General features: G+C 45.8%; 2 protein-coding genes across 10 annotated transcripts in view; one reads left to right on the plus strand and one right to left on the minus strand.

The window, feature by feature from the left end:
* CAPN7 (calpain 7) overlaps positions 1-2528 on the plus strand; it is a 46553-nt gene extending 44025 nt beyond the window's left edge. For all 5 annotated transcript variants that reach the window (XM_009444948.4, XM_009444949.5, XM_063805471.1 and 2 more), the window contains 2 exons: positions 1161-1253; positions 1346-2528. In XM_009444948.4, coding sequence (XP_009443223.1) covers positions 1161-1253; positions 1346-1490 — 238 coding nt within the window. In that variant the 3' untranslated portion in view covers positions 1491-2528. The remainder of the gene's footprint in view (positions 1-1160; positions 1254-1345) is intronic.
* Positions 2529-5067: 2539 nt separating this feature from the next.
* SH3BP5 (SH3 domain binding protein 5) overlaps positions 5068-20465 on the minus strand; it is a 78355-nt gene continuing 62957 nt past the window's right edge. For 4 of the 5 annotated variants that reach the window (XM_016940553.3, XM_054681542.2, XM_526142.8 and 1 more), the window contains 6 exons: positions 20022-20186; positions 12384-12514; positions 9991-10033; positions 9040-9259; positions 7066-7326; positions 5068-6514 (listed from right to left, as the gene is read on the minus strand). In XM_016940553.3, coding sequence (XP_016796042.1) covers positions 6297-6514; positions 7066-7326; positions 9040-9259; positions 9991-10033; positions 12384-12514; positions 20022-20186 — 1038 coding nt within the window. In that variant the 3' untranslated portion in view covers positions 5068-6296. The remainder of the gene's footprint in view (positions 6515-7065; positions 7327-9039; positions 9260-9990; positions 10034-12383; positions 12515-20021; positions 20187-20465) is intronic. The other variant, XM_054681543.2, reaches the window with a different exon arrangement.

The raw sequence follows: 20465 nt of genomic DNA on the forward strand, positions 1-20465 counted from the left end.
CTTTTTTTTTGAGACAGAGTCTCGCTCTGTCACCAGGCTGGAGTGCAGTGTGTGATCTCGGCTCACTGCAACCTCTGCCTCCTGGGTTCGAGCGATTCTCCTGCCTCAGCCTCCCAAGTAGCTGAGGCTACAGGTGCACACCACCATGCCCAGCTAATTTTTGTATTTTTGGTAGAGACGGGATTTCAACAGGTTGGCCAGGATGCTCTTGATCTCTTGACCTTGTGATCCACCCACCTCTGCCTCCCAAAGTGCTGGGATTACAGGCGTGAGCCACCGCACCTGGCCAATGACAATATTTTTAATTATTCCCTGTGGCCAGGTGTGGTGGCTCAAGGCTGTAATCCCAGCACTTTGGGAGGCCAAGGTAGGAGGATAGCTTGAGCCCAGAAGTTCCAGACCAGCCTGGGGAGCATAGTGAGACCCCCTGTCCATAAAAAAAAATTTAAGAAATTAGACAGATATGGTGATACATACCCATAGTCCCAGGTCCTGAGGAGGCTAAGGTGGGAGAATCCCGAGTCCAGGAGGGCAAGGCTGCAGTGAGCCATGATTGCTCCACTGTACTCCAGCCTGGGTGACAGTGAGACCCTGTCTCAAAAATAAAAAAGAGGTCGGGCGCAGTGGCTCACACCTGTAATCCCAGCACTTTGGAAGGCCGAGGCTGGCAGATCACCTGAGGTCAAGAGTTCGAGACCAGCCTGGCCAACATGATGAAACCCCGTCACTACTAAAAATACAAAAAAATTTAGCCAGGCACAGTGGCATACCCCTGTAGTCCCAGCTATTCAGAAGGCTGAGGCAGGATAATCACTTGAACCCGGGAGGCGGAGGTTGCAGTGAGCCAGGATTGTGCCTCTGCACTCTAACCTGGGCAGCAGAGTGAGACTCTGTCTCAAAAAAAATAAAATATTTCCCGGGGAGCCCATGGTAAAAATACAGTCTCTCTTAAAGTAAGTTTAATCTGGTGTTAATCTTTAAGGCTTCAACTGAAATATATAAATGGTGTGTTATGATCAAAAATAGAGTGTGTATGTTTCTCTCTACTGAAACTTCAGAAACATAAACTTAGTATGACATCTGCACTTCAGATATAGTTATTTTAAATCATGTTTGAGAATATATATTAATACAGTAATTCTGTTCATTTTAAATGCTAGGCAATATAGCGTTGGATTTGAGGTTGTAACAGTTTCTACTCTAGGAGATCCTGGTCCCCATGGCTTTCTGAGGAAATCTAGTGGTGACTATAGGTAATGTTGGCATTTTTATTGTATCTATTTTATACTTTACTTTTTGTGGCATCATCTTCTATAAACCTTATTCTCATTTTCTCTAAATATAGGTGTGGGTTTTGCTACCTGGAATTAGAAAATATACCTTCTGGGATCTTCAATATCATTCCTAGTACCTTTTTGCCTAAACAAGAAGGACCTTTTTTCTTGGACTTTAATAGTATTATCCCCATCAAGATCACACAACTTCAGTGATGGAGAAATCTCAAGTTACTGGCTTTTATACTTACCAAACATCAGTTCTTCAAATAAGGACACAAATCTTCAGGACAGTAAGCAGAACAATCAGAATGGAATTAAATCTCTAAAAACGTGTTACAGTGGAATCTGGTGCTTGTCAGGGTGTTTGGTAAGAACTGTATATAGTCAGAATTACCTAAATCACCTAGAGGTACCGTTTACATGGTTTTGTGTATATAGAGTTGGCTTGCATTTTAGGGGCCATTTTGTATAAAAAGTGCATATGATTAAAATTAGACTCAGTCATCACTGTGAGATGCCTTTGCTAAGAGGATAAAGGAACTGAGACCAGATGAGAAAAAGAAAGGATATAGATTCCTTGAGTGGAATAGTGGGCTAGATTACTGAAATATTTCCATTGTTTCCCTTTTTTGCAGAGCATGTGGAAGTTAAACCTGCTTGATTCTACTATACATCTTGGGCAACTAGTTACCAAATGAATTGTGCCACCATAACTGATTTTAATTTTGCATTATTTATGATTTTAAAATATTTGTTGCCCAGGTGTTATGAAAGAATAAAGCTTTTAAGTATAGACTACCTTAGCATGAAGATGCTCATGCCTAAGAATGAAAATTGTTGAGGTTATCTCCCATTCAATCATGTAGCAAGAACTTAAAGAAATTCACTACTGCAGTTTTTATTTTTAAAAAACAGTAATTGAGATATTGAAGACATTACAATTTAGTTTGTGTGGTCTTTTTTTAAATTGCTGTATCGTTCAGTCTCTTGTGGCAATAGCACTTTGAAGAAAATAGAGAATTTAATATATGGTGATTGGGATATGTAGCATTCAGAAAAAGTGAATTGCCAAGATACTGGTGTCATGTAAATTCCCACTTTACATAAAAACCCATCAGGACAGAATGATGTTCAATATTTTAAAATTCTAAAAATAGGGTGGGATTTTTCATTGTCTCTACTTTATAATTATCAAAACTTATTTTGTATTGCTACTACCTTAAATTGAAATAAAATGTTTATACTTACGGATATTGCATAGTTTAACTTAGATTTATTGAAAGATTTCATCTGTCGTGTTTCATGTAAATGAGAACATTATTTGCATGAAAATATATACTTCAACAAAAATCTGTTCTTTTACAGAGTAGTGGTAGATTATTACACTAATGAGATTTCACTTTGGTAAATACTTCATGCTTTCAGTTTTAGCCTATTAATTTTAGGTGGACAAATTTAACAAGTTTTCTGTTACTTTTTAAAAAGAAAAAATCCAGAACATAAGAACTATATTATAAACACATGATTTGAACCTGTTGTGGTAAAGATCTTGTACAGGATGCAAACTAAAAACCTAATCCCTGCCATCAAATTTATTAGAAGAGACCTATATATGAACAACTTAAAGGCACTGATTTCTATAATAGAGCTCTAAAAACATGCCACCAGTGTATGAATAAGGGAAAGATTAATTTTGGCTGGACCAATATAAAAAATTGTATTTGAAGAACTGATACTTTAACTTGGACCTTGAAGGTAAAGCTTCAAAAGACAGGTTACTGACCATTATTGAGTGTTTACTATGTACCCAATGTGTATATTTTTCTTTTTAATCTTCCCAATAGCTGAATAAAGTATAGATACTATTATTTGTACTTCTTACAATTGAGGAAATAAGCCTAAGAGATTAAAAGATTTTGCCCAGGGTTCACAAGCCTTCTTCCCTGAGCCCTGATTGAGCTGCTGTGTGTGTCTAATGACACCCACAGTCATGGCCGTCTAGTCGAGGGAGGGACAAGATCTAGACCCATTGTAGAGGGAGGAAAAACAATCCAGGCCTTTTGGAGGTTCTAAATAACAGACAGACCAGTCGAATTGTTAGAGAGGATGACTCAAGTTTCTAATTCAGCACATGGACAGATGCTCATAGCTTCAGTGAAGGTAAGTTTTGACACATTAAATTGCCCAGAAAATCCAGATCTGGAATCAACGTGGTATAGTAAGCGAGATCACCCAAAAAGTCAAGAGTCACGTGAACTAAAGATGGTTAAGAACTGATTTGGGGGAAGTTTTTTAGAAAGTATTTCTAATTTAGAAAAAAATACACAGACTAACAGGAGATACAAGAAAACGAGGGTTGGGGGAGGATTAAGAAGCCCAGTGAACAGAATTCCCAGAAGAGTATAATTAAATGTCAGATGTGGTGGAGATAAAGAGGCCACAGTGACAGCAGTAGGGGCAGACTACGTAAAACTAGAAATTTGACTAGGTGATAGTGTGAGAAGGGAGCCCTGGTCAAAAGGTGGTCTGCATCCCTTTCTGGTGTAGGAGACAAGCAAGTGGTGGGCTGATGGGAAAGGGGGATTGAGGCAGGAAACAAGAGAAATTCCTAATGCCCATAAGGAATACTCTGGTGCTACTGACTGACTGCCTAGGCTTTGTCTTTTGTAAAGACAAGGGAAAGAAAGCCCCAGTGTTAGAAAACTCCTTCCCACTTTCATTCTCTGCGAGAAGTACCTAGAAATTTCTAGTTATTAGACTGTATAACTTGACTCTGCTGTAAAAACTTTATCCTAGCTTGGGCTATTTTCCAGATGGTGTTTCTTCTAGGAGGAAAAAGAATTGCCTCGATTGCAGGGAAGTTTTTGCTAATGGTAAGTCAAGCAAGTCTCAGTGTCTTTACTACAGGTAAAAGGGTGTAAGGAGATTTTATGAGAACTGAATGAACCCTGAAGGTCACTAGTCAAATTCAGGTATGCTGTTAAGTGTTCTTGCTTGAGACCCAAATTACAAGACTGGCCAATTTTTGTATTTTTGGTAAAGACTGGGTTTCACTATGTTGCCCAGGCTGGTCTCGAACTCCTGGGCTCAAGTGATCCACCAGCCTTGGCCTCCCAAAGTGCTGGGATTACAGGCATGAGCCCTTGGGCCCAGCCAGCTGTTTAATGTTCTTAAATAGCACAAGGGACTTCTGTGAACTTTCCTAGATGAAATATTAACTAACTACTAGGTAAAACACCTGTTTGATACTGCAAAGGGTTATTTCTGAAACTTAAACCTCATGATTGGCCAACCAAGAACTTTTTCTCCACAGCATGCTTTAATAATGAAATGCAGATTAAGAGTCCAACATTATAAAACATTTCCACAAAAGAAAGAATCCATCTGATTCTCAACTCTGAATGCACATTTGAATTCCCTCGGGGAGCTTTTAAAAGTCTAATGCCCCAGTGTACCCCCCAGTTAATTAAATAATTCTCTGGGGATGAGAACTGACAGCAACACTTAAGCTTCCTGGGAGACTGCAGTGTGCAGCCGAGGCCCACTCCTCCAGCGTCACCACCTCGTCTTTATCTGCCACTGTGTCTCCTCATTGCCCACAGCTTTAGCAACAGCAAAAGTAGAATTCAAACCGTGGTAAACAAGGCTTAAATTATTACTGTTCATGACCTTAATTGAAAATGATTACTGGTGACCACAGCACTCCATGCTCTTCCTTATGGAAAAAGGGTTGCCTAGAAGATTTAGGCAATACTGGGAGTTCTTACTTGAAGTCACAGAAAGGAGAAACTTTTCTCAAGCCGTTTTTATTACACTTAAGTGTATTAAGACAAGTACAAAATAACCTTGTAATTAAGATACTATATCAGTCAAAAAAGAAGTCACTATTGTATGAAGAGATTTACAAATGACTAAAATATACAGGCTGTGACAGAATTAACAGTTTGAAAGAGGGTTGCTTTTTTCTTTTAGAAATGCTAAATTTTCTTAACAAGACAAAAATACAGTGCTCTAAATATGCATTACCATGAAAACATTAAAGAAAAGCAGTCTTAACACTTAACTACTATTAACAGCCTTTGCCAACACATGCCTGCCTACTCCCTTTCCTAACTTTAAAGAACCGTTTCCTCTAAGGAATACTAGTGCAGCATAACCCTTAAATAATTTCATTTATTTTTAAAGTTACAACCTACAGAGAAATTAACATCTTGTCAATCTAATAACAGTGGCAACCATTCTTCACATGCACTTCTCTTAGAATAAATCCCCTTGGCTGGCAGGATAAGGCTTATGCTGTAGAACCTTCTCCCCCACAGCCACAACTCCCCTTCTATAAGTCCCTCCTACCCTCATCCCCCCGCATCCCCACTGGCATTCACCTTTCCCACCCCAAAAAGTGCAGCTCATGGTAGCCTTCTAGAAAATGGTTTTAATGGGTATCCCAGCATACACGCTTTTTTAAAAGCCCCCTCTGAACACCAGAGGTGGTGAAAATGAATTGTGTTCTTGGATTTTTTTTTTTTAAGCCTCCACTGGGTCAAAAATATGTGCTCTTAATACTTGAGATTTTGCTTTGTGTGTGGGTTTTCTTTTTCATTTAGATATCGTGGGATAAAGTGGAGAGGACATCTCCATTTTCCCATACAAACTGAGGGTGAGAAGAGAAAGAGAAGCAAGCTGTTGCCCCCACTTTGGCCTGGCTTCCCAGCCATCTTCCCAGCTCTGGTTCTTTCATAGGAACTAGTTATTGCTTCCACAATGCCGTTATACGGAATGTTCCACAAAGGCTGTGAACCTGGTCACAGTCTACCCACAACAACAACTCTGCTCTGAAAAACCAGCCCAAGAGTTCTTACCCAGAAGAACAATCTTTAGCCCTCAAGGTCACTGAAACTTCATTAGAGCAGTTTAGAGTAGACGTGTAAGATTTGGCATATATTAAATGATTATTGGCACAATGTTCTCCAGTTCCATGTATAAATGTTGATATGCACATCGGCCAGGGCCCAGGATGAATCAGCCAATCTGCACCATTTTTATGTCAGCAATAATTCCATCTCTTCCCTTTGAGCACTGTAGGGAGAGCTGCTTCATCCGGTTCTCCAAGGCCTGGCCCTCAGGGGAGGTGCTGCTTTGGCTCTTACTGCTGCCACCACTGCCACTGCTACTGCTGAGGCCCCGGTTGTTGTTGGCTTTGTCACTTGTTTTATTCTCTGCCCCTTCTGCCCTGTCTCCTATAGAAATACAAGGATTATCAAAAGTGAGTATTGACAATTCTGCCCTGTCTCCTATAGAAATACAAAGATTATCAAAAGTGAGTATTGACAATTCTAAGTCACTTGAGCTCAAACCAGTCAGCTAACTCACCCCTGTAGAACTCCCACTGTTACCTACCGTGCCTATCAGAGAGGTTCTCAGTACATAATCATTTACTGCTTTTATTCCTTGTGATGTTTTATATATTCCCTAGCTATAGAGATGAAATTTGCCATATTCACTTTATAGCTGAGAAACAAACCTCTCTACTATGTGCTTGCCAAGGAGACTGTTCTGATGTGAGACATAGGACCTAAGCTCTACTTTATAGAAGCTGAGTGGAGCCAGGAGCCCCCCCCCAGAACAGCACTTGGAAACAACCTCAGTGATCAATACTGACAGCACAACCACAGAGACCTGGTAATGCAGCATGGGGGCCCTGAGACCTGGCAGAGGTATGGAATGGCACAACAGTCAGGCTACAGAGGCAGTGTGGCATCTGGGACGGGGTGAGAAGGCTGCTACTCACCTCGTTCTACTTCACATTCAGGGGAGGAGGCCCCGCTGCATTCACTTCGAGGGCCCAACACTGGGAACATCATCCCAAACTCTGACAGGGACACAGGGCTGGGCAGATCCAGGCTGCCAGGCCTCACAACCGCAGGGAACTGGTCAGGCATCTCAGACGGGCTTGTTGGTCCTGAACTAAAGCTGGACACAGACTGGGTTTCCGAGTCATCTTCAGACACAAAGTTGCTACAGCTGTCATCTTCAAAGGCCTCCGAGGCCACTAAGTTGAGAGAGAACACCAGTCACATGGGTTCTGTCACCTCCTCAAACACCACAAGTGCTTGCTGCTGGCAGGCAGCTAGACACAGCATGGGGACTAAAGAATCTCTACCTCTGTGAGTGCCTAATGAAGGAATGTGACTTCCCAAGCCTGAATGACCAGCCTCTAAAGCAGCTGGAAGGGAAGCAGCTGGCAGCAGGATCCCATGGATATTAAGCGCCCTTCCAATAACCTTATAACCCTGCCAAGAAATCAGTGTCACCAGACACCACCTAAAAATGGAAGATTAATTCAGCCACAAATTAGGACCTTTACTCCACCTCAGTCCCCCAAATAGAGCCTCATGTGCACAGGAAGAGGTTCTAGTCCTCTGTAACATATCCCAAACAAAGCCAGCTGGACTCAGGCTTCTTTCTTAGGGCAATAGAAGAGCTGCTAGAAGAAACAGGCCAGCGTGGAATATCTGTTGGGACCTTTGTTATCTCCAGGTAACTTCTGATCTCATAAAGAACACACTCAAAGGCTACCCACACATCACCATTTGCTGCAAAAGAACAGAAATCCTTTACAATGCTCTGTAGCCACATTATTTGGTAGACCAAAATAACAAGGCCCAGACACATGTTATTCCCATGGTTTCAAAGCCTCTTTGGCCTTTAGCGGTTTTCCCTCAGCCTGCCCACAATCCCACTCCTTATTAGAACTTTCCTACTCCATTTTTCCCCCTCTTCTCTTTAAAAACAGCCTTGTAGCATTCCATAAAGGTTTCTTATAAATGACAAATACTGTAATGTTGGGGACAGAAAATGGGCTCAGACCTGAATTGAATCCCTAACTCCACTACTTGCTGTGTGACCTTGGTCAAGTTACTTTACCTCTGTAAGCTTCATGATCCTCTCCATGCAGGGTTTGAGATGATGTATATATTAAAGTACCTCATACATAGTAGTTGTTCAAATGATAGTTTCCTTTTCCTTTACCTTGAACCTAGTACTTAAATATTTGTTGAAGGAATTAACTCCTGAGGAAGGAGCTTGGGAAAGAGCCGACAGGGATTATTGCACAGGTAAGGAAAAGAAAGGAAGTATGCAAAGACAGCGTTGGGTGGGTTTTCTTGATGAGCATGACAGAAACCAAGTCAAACTTCTATCAGTTTTCCAGGGGGAGGCCCTGGGAAAAGAGGTCTCTATGGTCAGATGTCAGTAAGAGCCACCATTTGCTGAGTGCTTCTTGGGTGTCAGGGGTTGATTCATGTAATCTGAACCACCACCCTACACAACGGATAGTATACAGTAGATAGCGTCATACTCCCCATTTTACAGGTGAAGAAACTGAAATACAAAGTTAGGCCCTTGCCCACATCATGCCTTAGTAATGATGTAAAGGTAGCTTTGAATCAAATCTGATTACAGCTCTTCTTTCCTGCAGGACTTCTCAGCCTTGAATGTTCAAATGTATACTTTGACTCTCAAAGAGGAGTGAAGGTGTAACATTTTCCCAATTTATTTGACCACAGAATCCTGACTTTGAGGAACACTTAGTACCTTCTTAATGAACACAGTGTTCCATAAAACATGGGAACCCACCAGAAATAGCCCTCAGGCCTGCCCAACTCTGAGACCTTTCACTGATGGCCAGAGAAAGTGAGGACCTTGGGAAACAAATCACACAGTCCAATATCTCCCCACATACCCAGTGGAGCCCCTGACTTACCAGAAATGGCATCAGGCTCAGGTTTGCTCCCTGGCAGATCCTCCACAGATGTGCTGCTGCCCTCAGCACCAACACCGCATCCCCGAGGCCCCATGGCACTGGAGCGCCGCCGCTCGTGGATCTCATCTGAGATCATCTCCAGGTTCTTCAGGGCCATCTTGTACTCGCCTTTTGCCAGGGTCAGTTTGGCCTGCAGGTCATCCACAGTCTTTTTCAGTTGCTGATCAAGAGAACAGGAGACTAAGTGAAGACTACCCTGCTAGCCTTAAGATGCTTTCTGAATGACAGGTTCAAGTACATTTTCTGCCCATCATTCTACTTCAAGGAATTTTCCAAGACATGACTGAAGACCTAATTACCATTATAACTGCTATTCATTCACCAGACAAAATCAGCCACCACCATCCCCAGATCCCATCCAGGTGACAACCTCTAATATCCAAAAACTCTCACTGGTGGAATAAACCCCATCAGGGAAGCAAAAATGGGCATCAGACACACCAAAGTCCCACAGTCTAGACATCTGGTTCCCAGTACAGTGGTTCTCAAAGTTGAGCTTGCATCAAAATCCCCTTGGGTGTTAAGACTCAGCTCACTAGACTCCAACCTCAGCTCACTAGACTCCAACCTCAGAGTTTCTAATTCAGTCGGTCTAGAGTGGGACCTGGTCTATCAGGTCTCCAGGTGATGCTGATGCTGCTGGTCCTAAGAGCATGCTGTGAGAACCACTGGCCTAGTACAACAGAGAAAGTGACTGAATGGCAGTTACAGAGGTTCAGAGACCACTGAAGACCCAACCGAGACAATTTTGAGGTCTGAAAACTCAGTAAAGCCTGTCTCTCCACTTTCCCCTTATAGCAAGTGGCCCATGTGATATTCTGCTACCCCAGAAAAGTGAAGCTTTGAGTGCAGAAAAATCTCATCAGTGACGAAGCCCAAAGCTACACATACCTCGAGCTGCACATAGTACTTTGCCTTGAGTTCAAAATAAGGCCTGCAGAAGACAGGAAGGAAAGCCATCAGAGTAATATAATACAGTGACCACAATCAACTCCACAAGATGAACAAGAGGCATCAGCTACCACTGGCCAGGTCGTCCTTCCAATATTTAGTAAACTCTTAACAAGGCCGTGACATGTCAGTGATGCTCCTAGCTCTGGAGACTGACAGACACCAGATGGAACGACTGGGCTCACCCAGGGCTATATTAACAGGAGGCCCATCTCAAGACACGGGGAACCCACACACACATATCTTGGGGACTCTGCAACTTAGCTCATGTTCCTCCTCTGTGGGAAGGCTGTTCAGAGCCTCACAGGTTATACCCAGCAGTAAGGGTGGCCTGGATCTGCTCTCCTAATGAAGTTGGCTCCCCAGGGATGAAGAGCAGCTGAGGCTGGAGAAGGGGCTGCTTAAACCTCCTCCTCTACTGAAGTCAACTGGGGAAGAGAGAGAAGCACCACTCCTCCCTCACAGCACAGCAAGGCCACCACTAGGAGGGGGTCTCAGGTTGGTCCTCCCGAACCTTGTCCAAAGACTGGAGTTATTAGTTGGCTGACTCAGCCACATAATGGGCCCAAGAAATGCCAGCATCCTAGCAGTTCCCTTGGTTCTGGGTCAGCTGAAAGAGCTTGGCTCTTTTTTAGGAACTTTGGTGCCTGAACATTAAGAGTAGATCACTGCTTTATTCTTGAGCTGTTCACCCTCCATGAAGCTCTCAAGTCCTGCATCCTGAGGATCCAGATGGATGACAAGGACACAGGACTGCCATTGGTGGGTATGAAAATCCTGAAATTTGGGGAGAGAGGTGTATAAGCTCTCTCGCGTGACCAAAAGGAGCACAAGGTGAAGAGTATGTGTGTGAATGGGCATCGGAGGGCACAGGGAAGATGTCCCAGCAAAAGGAACATGAGCATCCATGCAAGGGAGTGTGGCTGGAGAGGCAGGGTGGGCATGGAGGTGGCCTGGAATCCACTCTTTGGAATGCACAGATGTACATTTTAACCTTTGGGCAGACAGGAGCCACCCAAGACTACGATCTATCCCTGTACTCTTCTCGGAGTCTGAAAAGGTTGGCAAAGTACAATCACAAGATTTATTTTCTTAAACAGGTTAATGGATGAGTATGTGATGTGTGTGCAGTGGGAGTTCGGGGTCTTTTGAGAAAAGACCCACCATATTCACACCAAAGGAAGCAGCATCAAAGGCTGCTCCTCGGCCTCCTTGGGTGTTGGCATGTGGATGATGCCTGGGCTTGCCCAGAGCAGGCACAGGTCCTACAACAACCCTCGCCACCTCCTGCCTCCCCTGCAGAAAAATGCCATATACACGTCTACTACTTAGCTCTCAGGAGATCAGCCCCTGACACACCAAAAACCAAACCAAAACAAAAATACACTAGTCAATTAAGTGCAATAGTAAATGGTTAAATGCTGTTCCTCTGCACGTATGTGTACATATGTATGTTGGAAGAGTGTGAGCAGAAACTAAAGAAAAGTCAAGCCTGGGTGAAGGTACTGGGGGGTAGTACAGAGCCTAGGAGGACCAAACTCTTCCTTGCAGATCCTCTTCCTCACTGAATTGTCACCTTTCCCTCACTTGCATGAGGACTGGGCATCTGCCAAGCTTCCAACTGCCCAGCCCCTCCTGGCTGGGGCTATGACCACACCTGGAGAACAGGCATTCAGTAGCCCTGCACAGCCTGCTCTGGGTCTATCTTTGGCTGTTAAGTCTAGGTCATCATAAGTCCTCCTCCTTTTGCTAGGAGGCCTAGCAATTGGGAATGAAGCAGGGGGTTTCTCCCCAAGAGAGGGTACACAGTTGTGCCTGCCCACCATTATCAATATTGTATAAAAATATACAGGGCTGTAGTGAGAAGAGATTGGAGAAAAAAAAAAAAACTCTACCAAAGCCAGTCTTACAGCATTTTATCAGCTCTTGATCACAGGAAACATGTATTGTGAACACAACTCATCCCTATTACACTGACACATAAATTGAGGGATAGGGCCTTGACAACACTGTCAACCACAGATCCAGAATACAGCGTGAATTTACCAAATCCCAGCCAATGGGCCATTTAATAATGTGCCTTTGAAATTCCTTTTTCTGTGTTTCCTAACTTAGTCATATCTAGAGCAGCCCACCCCTTAGCATCCTCTGCCTCTGGGGGTCATAGAATATTAGGGGGAAAGAGAGCCTGAGCAGGGGGGCTCTGGTGAGGCCCCAGGGTCTACATCAAAGGACTACTCAGGGTGGTCCTTGAGTGTGTGACATACAAAAGGCTGAGAAGATGCAGACTAGGACAGCCGCACGGCCCCAGGGAAGGCCCTGTCCAGACTTACTTGGACTTGTTGATGGCTCTCTTGAGTTTCTTCTCCAGCTGTCGCATGCGGCCCATGGCGGCGTTGTACCTGGCTGCCGTCTCCTTATGCACCAGCTCGCTCCTGGTCTTGGTCTGCTCCGCCTCCATGACCTTAAAATGACAGCAGAGTTCAGCCCAGTCCAGCCCAGAACAGCCCATGCTTGGAATATTACTTACATTATTTTTCAAAAAATATTCTTTGCCAGGGCGTGGTGACACGTTTGTAATCCCAGCACTTTGGGAGGCCAAGGTGGGTGGATCACGAGGTCAGGAGATCGGGACCATCCTAGCCAACATGGTGAAACCCATCACTACTAAAAATACAAAAATCAGCCGGGCCTGGTGGTGTGCTCCTGTAGTCCCAGCTACTCAGGAGGCTAAGGCAGGAGAATCACTTGAACCCGGAGGCAGAGGTTGCAGTGAGCCAAGATGGTGCCACTGCACTCCAGCCTGGGTGACAGAGTGAGACTCTGTCTCAAAAATAAAAATACTCTTTGGGCCAGGCGCAGTGGCTCACACCTGTAATCACAGTCCTTTGGGAGGCTGAGGTGGGTGGATCGCCTAAGGTCAGGAGTTTGAGACCAGCCTGGCCAACATGGCAAAACCCCGTCTCTACTAAAAATACAAAAATTTTCCAGGCATGGTGGCGCATGCCTGTACTCCCAGCTACTTGAAAGGCTGAGGCAGGAGAATCACCTGAACCCAGGAGATGAAGGTTGCAGTAAGCCGAGATCACGCCACTGCACTCCATCCTGGGCAGCACAGCAAGACTCCATCTCAAAATATATATGTATATATAGATATCTATATCTAGATATATATTTGAGCAAATTAGTGGTCAGACTAAGAATAAACCAACTTCCCAACAGTGGTTTTCTTTTCCTATTGATCTATTTTGAAAAAGCCTTGTGAGGAAAGATTAAATAGCTCAATTGGCTGTGGCAATGACTGAGAAAGAAAATGGAAAAACAAAAACCAGAAAATTTTGAACTATTTTCTGATTCAACAGCTGTCCACTTTCTTCTCAGGTTCCTCGATCTAAGTAGCCACCTAGAGCTCCTCCCATTCACACCTTGGGGCAGGGGCCTGATGGGCAGGCAAATGGCCAAATAGCAGCAGTGGGAACCTAAGAGATGGGGAACCTAATGGGGAGACCACCAAAACCAAGAACTAGGCATCGTGCCAGGCACGATGGCAGTCAAGCCAGCAAAGCAGCCATGACTTCCATTGTTTGGTCCTTTCCCAAATATTCTGAACTAGTTGGCTGTGCACAGAAGAACTCAGGATCCAGAAAGGGCAAACTTTACATTTAAGCAATTAAATTAAAACCCAGTCATTCACATCAGATTTTGAGGTACACAAACATTTGTGAGCAGAAGACAAGTCAAAGTTCTGGTGGGAAATTCTGGTGGGAACACTTTGTTAAGTCTGTTGAAAAAAATGAGTTACAAAACCAATACTCAAGGGCCCTCAATGGCCAAAAAACAAAAGTAGCTCACAGGCCCAGTCCCAGAGACATGGGCAATGTTAATTCTCTCCTTGCTTACCTACAGAAAAGCATCAGAACAAGGCCTGCCTTGAAGAAAGAGGAGGGAAACAAACCGCAGTTCAGGCCACATAAGCAGCTTGCGATTTCTTTCCCTGTCTTCTGCCTACCACTCAGTGTTATAAAATAAACCGGAGAGACAGTAGAGGTTAGGCTAAAGGGTTATTCTCTAATTCTGTATTCTCTGGGGAGCATCCGAGAGGAGCCCAGAGGGCTCATGGTCACTAGTCAGCTCTCTCAGACCCCGTAGAACAATTTTAGGGAGGTACCACCATGTCTTTAGTTCACAGTTAAAAGAGAAGGCCACAGAGGAAGGTTGCCAATGTTCTACCACCTCCTCCAGTCAACAGCCACAATCAGCCCTAGGATAGTTTACTTATTACTTACGATAAGGATTTTTAAAGGTACCATGAAAAATTATGAAAGACTTTTATATGGGCATTAAAAATTACAGGGTGTCCTGTCTAGGGCACCCTTCCAGGCTATCTCTGACTTTGTCTTGAAGCTGTTTTACAACCCTGTAAGTTGTAGAAAACTGACAGTAATACAAATGGCTTTTTTTCCCAGAGAAATGAAGATGAACTGTGTCACAGATGCAGTGGATTACTGACTGCCCTTGTAATAGTCCATTTTGTATCTGTTGGTAATTCATTGAGGCATTCTTGGTTTTCTATGAGTTTGTATTTTTTGAATTCAAGAATTGTAACACCACTGCTAGATCCCTCCTTATTTAATGAGAGATAAAATATTTGACACGAGAAAATTTTACATTTGTATCCCAATTATGCTTTTACCTTCTTAAAAATATCTTTTAACAAAGGCTTCAGTGCTTCAGATAATTTTTAAAAACAGAAAAACAACAAAATCAGAGAAGAAAAATAGGAGAGAACTGAGCTAAGCTGGCACAAGGAGACATGCTTGCTCACATGACTTCTCAACCAAGACCAAAGGGCTAAGAGAATCCTTTCCCTTTGCTTCCAAAACCAGATATTTCACAAGGAAACAAAATGCACTAAAAATATCTCATGCTTGATAGTTGGGGAAACAGCAGTAAATCTTAAGCTTTAAGGATTTACTGGTATAACCTTTATGAAAACTCAAACCTTCAGGTTCATCAAAGACAACATGTCGGGGGTGATTGTTTTATTACAGAAGGATCCAATTAAAGGTTTACCTTTAAGGAGCTGTCAGAATGCATTTTCAACAGACTTGTAGAACCTGTAATTTGAGGGTCCTGTACAGAAAGAGTCCCCTGTAAGAAGCAGGATTCTCACCATCTGCATACAGGCCCTCATTCTATCTTGGCCTCTAGGCTGCAAGCAGAAGCACAGGCTTTCTACAATAAAACACTTGGAAAGCTCCGAGCTCATGGCAATACTGGCAGTGAAAACTGAAGAAGTGGCCAGCACATCACTGTCCCCTGCTTCGCCCCACCAGGCCATGTCTACCACATCCTGTCCCTATCTCCCCACTTCTCATATATATACAAAACCTCCAGGACAGCCAGGTGCGATGGGGCTCTTGCCTGTAATCCCAGCACTTTGGGAGGCCAAGGCGGGCAAGATCACTTGAGGTCAGCAGTTCAAGACCAACCTGGCCAACGTGGTGAAACCATGTCTCTACTAAAAATACAAAAATTAGCTGGGTGTGGTGGTTGGTGCCTGTAGTCCCAGCTCCTCAGGAGGCTGAGGCAGGAGAAAAGCTTGAACCTGGGAGGTGGAGGTTGCAATGAGCCAAGATCGCGCCACTGCACTCCAGCCTGAGCAACAGGGCGAGACTCCGTCTCTCCCTCTCTCTCTCTCTCTCTCTCTCTCTCTCTCTCTCTCTCTCTCTCTCACACACACACACACACACACACACACACACACACACACAACCCTCCAGCTCCTGGAAGAGACCTCCACACAACTCAGCTTCCTGCCTTGAGGAAGAAGGTCACTAAGCATGTCGCCTTGGTTATGTCTCCTAGGTAATCAAGGAGCTCCTCTAGCTACAGCCTAGCATCAGGCATGAGCTGTGTGCAGTGATGTGGGTCAGGTGTGGTGGGATAAGTACGGAGGAGAGCGGCTCAGGGGTAGGTGTGGCAAACTGCACCCCATACTCCGGAGCAGCATACTCCGGAGCAGCATACTCCGGAGCAGCATACTCCGGAGCAGCATACTCCGGAGATGCTGAAGATCCAGGGACCACAGAGATACTGCTCAGCCCTGGACCCTGCTCATATCAGCCCACAGAAAATAGCAAACACCCGGCACCTTCCCGCATGGGCACCACTGGGCACTGAATGGGTGTTTCAGTCTGGCTTGGCCAGCCTCTTCGCGGGGTCCCACACCAGCAGAAAGGCCCAACCGGCTTAGTAGACATCCACCAGGCACAGCTCCTCAGCCTCCTGTTACAGCTTTCTCGACTCTCCAATCTCCAGGGCCTTTGCACCCTCAGTTACACTCCCAACATCTCTTCCAACATCACAGAGGGGCAGTCAGGGGCCTCTTTGCCCAGGGAGGCAATCTCACTGTCTGCTGAGAACCTCCATTCTGACTGTTTCAGACTGTTTCCTGATTCTTACTGCATCCTTGGGCAATGAGACCTAAGAAGGCGCTTCTTCCCACTGTGTGGAAGGGAGGCGGTTCACACCCACCAACGTCAGGGAGGCTGTCGTGAGCAGCTCCTCACCTGCCATCCCAGGCTCATATCCACTGTAAACCAGGAGAAGGGCTGGCCCTGCGTCGTGTCCTCTCCAGCAGCCACCTGGGGCTAGTTCAGAAACAGTTCGTGCCTCTCATTTCCAAGTCACATTTCCCTCTTCCTCTGTCTGAGCTCTTTCAGCAGACATCAGAAAAGCCAATTTCTCCCTCCCAGGATGCCAGGCCCCCTCTCTCAGAGGATGAAAAGCTATCACCCTCCCATAAAGGCTACGTCAGTGCCAAAACAGCTGAGGCTGAAGGGGCCCTATGCTGCCCAAGCTCCCCAGCTGGAGAGCAGCAGGGACCCCAGGCCCTGTGCCCCAAGGAAGGCTGCTCAACTACAAGGTTGGCAGCTCTGCCACAAGCTACTTGTATTTTCCAGAGTCCTCATCAACCCCAGCACTGAGCAGAAAACTGATCCTTTGTCCCTGTCTGTGCCACTGCATGTGGCCTAACAGAGCACACCAGGGCTCCTGCCACCTCCTAGTATATCGGCTTCAGCCATGGCTCCAAGTGTGGCTGCCTGATGTCACCACAGGAAGTGTGAGGGGCCGCATAGATAATCTTGGGCACGTTATGTGGGAACCCCAGTGTCCCACTGTGCCTGGAGGGACCGTGTAGTCCAAACCACTGCCATTTCTTCAAGACAGCCCTGGGCCTTTCTGAGCATGGAATTTTCTTTTATTAGACCCTTAAGTAATACTTTGGAAGAAGAGGGTGAGATGAAGCTCCCTTGTTCTAAAGAAACAAGCATCCTAGAGTACCCAGAAGGCAGACAAGGGAGGAGACATTCTCTAGCCCTTTGATCACACAGCTTTCAGCTGGCTGAGCATGCCAGGCCCGTGAGGCTCTAGGAGGGGTCAACATGAGCACCACTGGGGGAAACGCTAAGTCCAGAGAGTTCCCAGTTACTAGACACTGTTTCAAAGCCAACCATGCAAGTGTGTGTCCTGGAGAAAGAATTATGTTCTGCATCATCCATTACATTTGGAGAGCCTGCTCTGCACGCTGAAATTCTGAGTGGCACAGGGACGTGATGGGGGAAAGCTTTGCCACAGGCTTTTGTCTCTTGCTGGTGTCTGTTTTTAACTCATCTGTTCAATGAGGGGCATTTCCAGCCTATGCAACTGTGAAGGGATCTGGGAAGAGGAATATCAGCTCAAAGGTGGAAATCCTGGCATGTGACCCGGAACACCTGCCAATCTGCAGAGGTTGCCCCCAAGCCCAAGAAAACCAAATGGGCCCTTCCCTTCAGTGGCCACAGAGAAGGCACATATCAGCTGGCCCTCCCAGGGCCCTATGAAGCCCTCATGACCTCAGGAGTACAGGGCCATCTTGTATAGCCCCACAGGTCTTGCACTGCACAACTCCAAAAAGCACTATTCCCAAAGTCTGTGGTATGAACGGTGCCCTGAGTTATACAGTGTGGAGGTCTGGGGATGCCACTCCTTGGGAGGCCACCCACTATCCACTGGGGCCCTAGGACTTAAAAATGAGAGATACACAAAGCAGAAGCATGGTTTGTTTATCTTTAAACAACAGATTAAATGACTTCTGAAATGCTTGCTTATAGGCTGACATGGGTCTCCAGCTGGGGTGGAAGAAGGGCAAAAAGGAAAAGTGGCCCTTCAGCTAATTTCTTGGAAGAAGCTACCTTACGTTTTGTCCTTTTCATATCTGTCGGGCTTTGGCTTGTGAACTTCCAAGATTTCCAGCCACCCCTTCCATTTTTCTTGAGATGACCCAGAAAAGTTGTTTCTAGCCCATGTCTAGCTCTGTGAGCATCACACCCACTAGGGGGCAGGAGGCGCAAGGCCACAGAAAGCCAAGCTCAGCCGAGAGTCTCAGGCTGCAGGGATAGGTGCATAAAGTCAACGCGGATTTGACTCTTGAAGTCATTTGTGTGCCAAGCTTTCTATTTAAGGAAGCACAAGGCCATCTTTAATTATCAGATCCCCCAGGACTTGAGCCACTGTGGCAGGTGACATTTAAAAGGGAAATCCTATTGGCATTAACCTGCTGACTTTTCTAATCCAGTCCCCCAGACGGCTTTCTCAAGGAGTCACCAAGACCTCTTGCAACCCCGTACCCGCTCCGTCCAGGGTCTTATTGGAGCTGCTGAAGCCACAGGTCAGCTCACCCACCCACCCTGCAGCAAACCAGCCCTACACTGGTTTTCCAGGCACTGCGAATCTAGACAGAGAATGCAGAGGGGCACAATGGACCCAGGCTGGTGTGGGGGGATACCAGGAACATGAGCCTGGGCAGCCCAGGAGCCAAGCCTGGAAGGGGGAAGAGGTATCCAGGAACATTCTGTGTGACTTCTAAGAAACCCGATAGAGTTAGGCAGGGGTAACCAAGTACTGCTGAGCCAAGAACTGTCCCTAGCTGCTATGGTCTGAACATTTGTGTCCTCCCAAAATTCTTATGTTGAAACTGATCCCCAGTGTGAGGGTATCTGGAGATAGGGCCTTTGGGAAGTGATGAGGTAATGAGGGTGGAACCATCATGAATGAGATTAGTGACCTTATAAGCTAATGTACCCCTTCCACCGTGTTAGGACATGGAAAAGATGGTCATCTGTGAACCAAGAAACAGGCCCTCATGAGACACTGAATCTACCAATGTCCTACCTACCAATGCACTTCTCATCCTCCAGAGCTGTGAAAAATAAATTTCTGTTGTTTACAAACTACCCTGTTTATGGTATTTTGTTTAGTATTTTGTCTTGGCCTGTACAGACTAAGGCACACCATTTCTGGCTCTGAGTAACGCAGTCAGAGAGGTGGTCATGAGAGCCAGTAAAGAACCCAATATAATGACATAAAACCCAGCAAGCCAAGCTGTGAGTAAGGATCACACACAGTCCGCTTCCTCTGTGCCTGTCAACTCCCTGAATCCCAGCCCAGAAGGCCTGTCGTAAGTACACACCTGATTCTGGTCTAATCTGCCACGACCCCTGCCTTCCTCCGACAGCACATACCCGAAGTGCAGCCCCCATTTAGGGCTGTTCATCAAGGTCTCCCCATCACAGATTCGAAACCCAGCCAGTATTGCTGGGGTTCCATGGGAGCAAACCCTGGAAAACCTCGTCCCTCTGGAAGCCTGAGTCCAGTCAAGACCCCCTGGGGATGACCCAAACCAGACAAACCTCAAACAACATAAGGGAAGGAGCAGCTCTCGCTGTCACGGAGAGACACTGTGACTCATTCTGGAGCACTGGCTTCGTACCAAGCGCAGCCAAGAGACCACACGGAGATGACAACCTGTGATTTTCAGGGTGTTTTCAGGCAACATGCCTGGGAGTCGAGTCTGTTACCTCCGCTCAGGGGAAGCCAGTGCGCATGCACGTGCACACCCCCACAGCACACCCGGCCATGACTCATACCCTCTGAGTGGCGTGATTCAGCATCTCCTGCCAGGCGGAGTCGAACTGCCGCTTGTCATCCTCCAGCAGCCGCTGCTCGGCCAGGGAGATGGTCTCCTTGGCGGCGCGGAGCACCTCCGTGGCCCTCTGGAAGTCCTGCGTGGCTTTCTGAGCTTCTAGCTGAGCCTGTGTGAGAAAGAATCCTCATGAGGCCTCAGAAAATGGCAGGGGCTCCCCATGGTCCATTTTACCTTTCAAAAAATAAGCATCCCAAGGACCAGGACAAGCTCATCTCTGCCTCTTCACTCCCGGCACCCACAGGTCCTCATAGATGCCAGACAGGGCAATGGACCCCTGATGGGGGAGTGAGCACCAAATCAATGAGCGAACAATTTCCACAGTTCTGGGCCCAATGGATGAGATAAACACATCAGCCCTTGGCCAGAATCTGATATGGCAAACCAG

This window comes from Pan troglodytes, chromosome 2 (assembly GCF_028858775.2).
Source record: "Pan troglodytes isolate AG18354 chromosome 2, NHGRI_mPanTro3-v2.0_pri, whole genome shotgun sequence".
NCBI lineage: Eukaryota > Metazoa > Chordata > Mammalia > Primates > Hominidae > Pan > Pan troglodytes.